Below are 6,230 nucleotides of genomic sequence, written 5' to 3'. Positions count from 1 at the left end.
AATGTTTCCCTCCAAAACCCTGTGTGCAGGTTTTACTCCTTCTCCCCACATCTGGAGCATCTCCAGTGTTAGGACTGAGTCCCTGAACTGAAATACCTTCTGCTGGAAAATTAAAATCAGCTTTCATCAAGTCAAGTAACGAGCTCTGTCTTGCAGCCAAAGTCCCATCTTGCATTTTAGGCACCGAATGTAAGAAACGGAAACTTAGAGAAAACTGAATGATTTTGACTACTTACAACCACAAAAGCCTGACCAAATGCTCCTAGTTATCCAAGCCACGCTCACAAGATTCGAACAGGGCAAAGGCAGCAAACCGGAACCTTGTGGACACCAGTTCACCAGCTCATCAGTCTGAACATGCTTGACAATTACATAGGAAATATTATTTTGCTGCTTTTTATACGACAGCAAAAGCATTTCATGGACATCATTAACAGCATGCTGAAGTGCGTTTTACTGAGCTCCACGCAGGGATGATATACAATGCTCTAAGGAAACCACATCTCTATATTCTTTCCCCACTTCTGTTTGATTTCTGTCTCAGCAGTCAAGATTTTGGTCATAAGAAATGTCATTTTGAATGTAAAATAAAATGACTTAATAGACTGGGTCTGGGTTTTTCCCTGCTTCTTCCCATCCCCGCTTTGCATCGGCACAGTGAGACACAAAGTTGGCAAATCATGATAACAGTTTAAAACAGAACAGGCTTTGCGATAATAGCTCCTATAGCAGTAAATATAATCTGTATGTGCTGATCTGTTTAGTCTGCTACAGAGAAATATTTATATTTCTCCTCATTTTCCAAAGTGAGCAACCTAATTAGACAATGTTGCAAATGCTTCATTCCTTTTCTCATAGCTTTTAGCAATGTGGTGCCAACATATTCTTCAAGTCAACTGGAAATGACAAGGCCGCTTGCTCACTGATGCGTGTGCTCGAGCTCTGCAAAGCAGGAGTGGGAGCTTATGCATAAACATCAAGGAGGGAGCAGAACACAGACAATATTCATTTTACTCCTTGTTCATTATCTATCAAATCTTGGGTCCAAATGTTCAAACTGATGACAGAGGATACCCCCTGGCCAAGAGCTGTTCAATTCTTCTAAAGGTTTCCGACAAGACATCCCATTTGCTGCACATCTCAGTAAGATGAGATCTATTAAAGCAACTCTTCTAGAGTTCATAATGAATCATGCATATTCCAGCTTCACTCTCAAGTGTCAAAATACAGTCACCTTTTAGGTCATCTAGGGCAAAGGCCAACAAAGGGATTTTTTATAGTATGTTTACACAGCTTTTTGTCCAGTTTAGCTGTAAATGTTCCAAGCGATGGGACCTACCCCACTTCCTTTCCTTAAATTTTCCACAAAAACAAATCCCTCCTGTCCTGTAACTATTTTGGCAGTGTTTAAGAATTCCCTGCAGATTGACACTATTTCTGTGAAGGGCCTCCCATCTTTGCCATACGTAATCTTTGTACACGCAGTTCTGACGTGCACTGACCTTTCGCTGGTTCCATGCAACAGCTCCATGTCAGACCCATTTTATTACTGCTCAGAAATGGAGGTCGAGATGAGCGTACCATTGCTGAAGCGGCAGGAATTTTTCCAGTGGTTCGCTTGGGCATCGTACACTGGAAGCAGAAGTCGGCCTCGTTTTTAAAACTGCAACTCACCCCCAGTTTCTGCTGGGAGCCTTGGAGGTTCAGCACAACTGAAAATCAACAACACAGCTTAGCTGGGGCCTAACATTGGGAGTCCAAATGCGGAAATGCATTCTGTGTTTGTATTTTAGGGGGACAATACATCTCGTGGTGCTACCTCAGTAAAAATGAGCTTGCTCATCCAGATAATATGTGTCTTTGAAACACCAGGCAAGCATTTACTTGGGAGCACGTGCAACTCCAGCGTGATACTGCGAAGGCGGCCAGGGAACACTGAGAAACATTGCATCTGATAAAATGTTCCTTGTATTTGAAAGGATGCAGCCAAGCTATGAAGATGAATTTCAGTTTATACGAACACTTGCCCTCACTGACTAGAAAAGCCCTTTAGAAGCTCAGAAACAGAAACCTGCATCCAGACACTTCTCACCTGCTCGCACTGCATGCGCACACCAGCGTGCGACTGTTCAGGGAGCCTGTTACACACTCAGCTGCTATTGTCTACCAGGCCTGGGCTGTAAACACTGCCTTGTTATTGGATGGCTACATCTGAAATGCAGGCAGGCTTGTTTTGAAGAACTTGTTTTCCAAACCACCATTCCCAACTCCCAAACCCCCATCACAGGCAGAATGACATGGTTTCTGGAAACATATACCCTATAAAAAGGTAGGTCACATTTTGCGCCAACCAACCTCAACAGTGTTTCTTTAATCAAACATGTTTCCTAGTTTTGGTAAAACAAGGCTCCATTTCTATGACTTCAATTCATACTGCATAATATCTGTAGTGTTTGCTCAGTTAAGTCAAGGAAAGCAGTGTCTTGTACCCAGGTTCCCACAAAACACTTATAAAGACTGTACGGTGCACAGATCCAACTGAAATACGGTGGCTTAGCAAAGGTTGTTATTTAACCTTAAACCTGGTAAAAAGGCACTAAGACCAGCTGTAATGAAAGATCTGTGCTGTCCCAAGTCACTGAAACCAAATTCCTTCAAAGCAACGTGAACGGTGTGGTCTCCCTCTTCAGTCTGCTTCCAAACAGCGAGGATGAAATTGTGCTTGTGACACTTGATTTGCATGACAACAGAGTGACCCCATAAAATGCCCATCTACCCAGGACGCGCTGGGAGGGAGGGAGGGAAGAACGGTGGTGACTGAGTTGCGACAGGTCGCAGTAGCTAGTCTTAGCAGACACTGTTGACGCTTGAGGGCAACGGGCTCCAGTCATGATCTCTGTTACATTATGAACCCCTGCACATGCTAGCTGATCCCGGGAAGTTGCTACGCAATCCTGTCCCACCCAGGCACGATGGGATTTCCTTGCTTCAGCTGCATTTGTCCCTTTACACGCAACTGTGCAGGAAGAACTTACCTCTTGCTACCTTACTCCACTTAATCAGACCCAGCAGAAGTGATGCAGTTCTGCTTTCTATTTATTTGATAGGCACTAATGAAAAGGCACAACTTTGTATAAAACAGCAACTCCATCCACTTTCTCCATCCACTAGCTATTCCTCAGGAACCGGTTGTCTGCTTGCAACTTAGCAATCTTGCTCAATGGCTCCTCTGCCAGAGAATGCCTTTTCGTTAGTGGGCCACCTGACGGAAACAGGTCCGACAAAGAAGCACTGAGCAATGCCACCAGGGATGATGGTTCCTGGCAGGTTCCAATGCGGTAACAAGGCCAGTGGGGAGACAGACTTGGCTGGCAGTGCTGGCACCCTGGCCAGCCTGGGATTAGCTCTAGAGACACATTGTGCTGGAATTTCTCTATACTTTCACTCATAAGTAAGGACAGAGAAAAATACCCCGCTGGCTTGCACAGTGGCTATTAAAAATGTGGAGTTTGCCAACTACTGACCTAAAAAATCCTCCATCTCCAAATTCAGGGAAATTACAGATAGATAAACTCATCCTTTCGAACACTGAATACAAGGTTCATCTACAGTCTCTGCAAGTGAAGAGTTACTTCTGAAATCAAGCTACTTTCACTTACTTTTATAAAGTTAAGAGCATTTGCCATTCTACTGCAAATCCGAAAGGAAAATTCCCTTCTTGACCCCTGCAGGGAATCAGTTTGCAAACATGATATCTGAATCCCCAGATCTTAATTTGCCACTTACAAAAGGAGTTATATAAAGTTATCCAGCTGTTTCTGTAACATTGCTAAAATATTTGACTCTGTCCAACTAGGAAAGTGAATTCCCCAGCTGACTACATGATGAGCAACTTACTGTCCATCGATTGCCTATTTTACCCCGTGGTCACTTCTACATAATATTAGAAGCATACTGAGAGATCAGGTGCTCACTTTAGAAAATGATATCAGTCATAATTCTACCTCTGTCTCAGGAAACGAGACTGGAAATTTAGGCAGTTAACTTAGTCAAATGAAGGCTGACAGGACAGAAGGGTTTGTGTTTAGTATACTAGGGGGTAAGCACCAGTCAGAGAGAAGAGCTTTTTAAGTGAAAGAAAAATGCTGGCTCAAAAAAGGTTTAAATAGCCACGGGTAAATGTGGGCTGGAAATCAAAACAAGGTCCCTAAAGGTCAGAGCAGGGAGGTTGTGGAACAACCTCCCAAATGCAGCAGGCAGTGCAAAACTCAACTGGTTTAAGGATGGAGTTTGATGTATTTATGTATGAATGGGATTATGTGACATGGTTCCCCCAAGCAACAGGCGACTGGACTTGATGATTGGCACAGCCCCTTGCAATACCTGTGTTCCTGTTACATTTTCTGTATCGCCGATACCAGGGGAAGCTCAAAGCTGAAAGACTTCAGAGTGAGGCACCGATTTTCTAACAGATCTTTTAGCATACTTCTCTAATGACAATAAAAAGAAGATTTCCCATTGGAAATAAATGACATTCTCCCCCCCCCACACCCCGAAAACCCAGAAACTCCAGTTTCACAAACTACAGGAAAAGATTTGTGTAACGGCAGATACAGTGCTCACAAGCAAACATTCACAATCACTTTTTGTACCTGCAAGATCTTCCTTGGAGGAGACCAGTCGAGGAGAACTGTTTCCCGGTTCAATTCTTAAGGACAATCTGGAAAAGAGTTTTAGACACATCAGTGGTGAAGGGGCTCACTGAAGGCAGAGGGGCAAACGCACATTTTTGTTTGTTTGTTTAAAAATGTATTTTCCCATGTTAGACTCGATTTTATAATCTTACAAGGACTATGACTACCCAGATTATATGCTTGAACAAATAAACGCTAGCAATGAGTACAAAGTGAATGCAATAAGCAATCTTGTCTTCTTTCTACATATCTAAATACAAATGCAGACCACCCTTGCCAGGCTTCCAGAGTGTGTGTTACTTTCTGAAAACTAGGCGATAATGGTATGAAACGTAACAGGCCATAACCGGCAAATTAGTTGTCAGTGAAAAGCAGAAATTCTAATCTGGTCTGAATAGTTATTTATTTAGATGCATGACAGAACAACTGCCCGGTTCCTAAAGTAAATCACTGATCTTTAAATCCAAGAGAGAAACTAATAGTAATGTTTATAAGAAAGAAAGACCCAAAACAACCCCTCCCTGCCCCTCCAAAAAACCCTAATTGAAGGTAAAATTCACTAGAAAACATAAAATACTGAAAGTGAGGAAATGTAGACTGCATCCTAATGACTCTGAGAGAGCAGAGCTCATTATGTGATCCTGTAGTAATGTGCAGTGAGAAATATTTATTTTGCAAATATGTATTAATGGTGTATACTTACAAAAATAAAGCTTATTTGGGGGGATTTGAGGGGAGCTGCTAGAAAACACTGAATAATTCTAAATATTTAACAGTCCCTACACTTATTTGGAACACAACATGACATAACCCTGCCTGTCAAGACGTTACGCTGTACTTACTGCTTCCATGTATCCAAGCATCCCCCACATACCTCTCTGTCATTTGTGCATCTCCCTCCTGCCGCCCAGCGTTCTCACGCACACACTCAACTTGGCATCCTCTGCTTTGAACGAGTATTTTTTAGAAGAAAATTCATACCAGACTGTAATTTAGAGCATCTTGTTTTGAAACCCACGGAGGGCACAGAACCGCTAGACATGCAGTAATTAAGAGGACTAGTGATTTCATACTTATTAATCTCAAAGATATTGAAAAACTAACATTAGAAACCCAGATTTAGTGGCCTTATAAAACTCAAGCCCTTGACTTTGTTTTCCTCTCGGCACCTGGCAAGGGGCATCTGTACTGCATGGTTCTCCTCTCGTGGAAAGGCAGAGTATGTTCAGCTTCCCATTCCTCACTTAACCCAGGAAGAAATGCTGCTGCCTTTGTTGCACTGATTCTTTCTATGAGATTCTGAGCTTTATACTAATTTATTTAGATATGTATATCGACTAATTATAAAATGGAAAAATATTGGCCTGATTCCTCCAGGCCCACAATATCTTTATTCTTAAGCAAACACAAATCTTTGTTCAGCTGAAATACTCAGCAGCATATCCTTAATATAATGAAAATGTGCTGCAGTCTGGTCCATTTCCCAGAATCCTCATATTTAATCCAAAAACATGTATTCTTCACTTCTCTGGTCTG

General features: G+C 42.3%; 1 protein-coding gene across 1 annotated transcript in view; it reads right to left on the bottom strand.

Annotated features, from left to right (window-relative positions):
• RALGPS1 (Ral GEF with PH domain and SH3 binding motif 1) overlaps positions 1–6,230 on the bottom strand; it is a 203,037-nt gene that overhangs the window by 31,874 nt on the left and 164,933 nt on the right. The window contains exon 11 of the mRNA XM_025194588.1: positions 4,653–4,720. Coding sequence (XP_025050373.1) covers positions 4,653–4,720 — 68 coding nt within the window. The remainder of the gene's footprint in view (positions 1–4,652; positions 4,721–6,230) is intronic.

Source organism: Alligator sinensis, unplaced genomic scaffold (genome assembly GCF_000455745.1).
Source record: "Alligator sinensis unplaced genomic scaffold, ASM45574v1 scaffold611_2, whole genome shotgun sequence".
NCBI classification, from domain to species: Eukaryota; Metazoa; Chordata; order Crocodylia; family Alligatoridae; genus Alligator; species Alligator sinensis.
The sequence above is the reverse complement of the archived record's forward strand: the minus strand, read 5'-3'. Positions and strand labels throughout refer to the sequence as shown.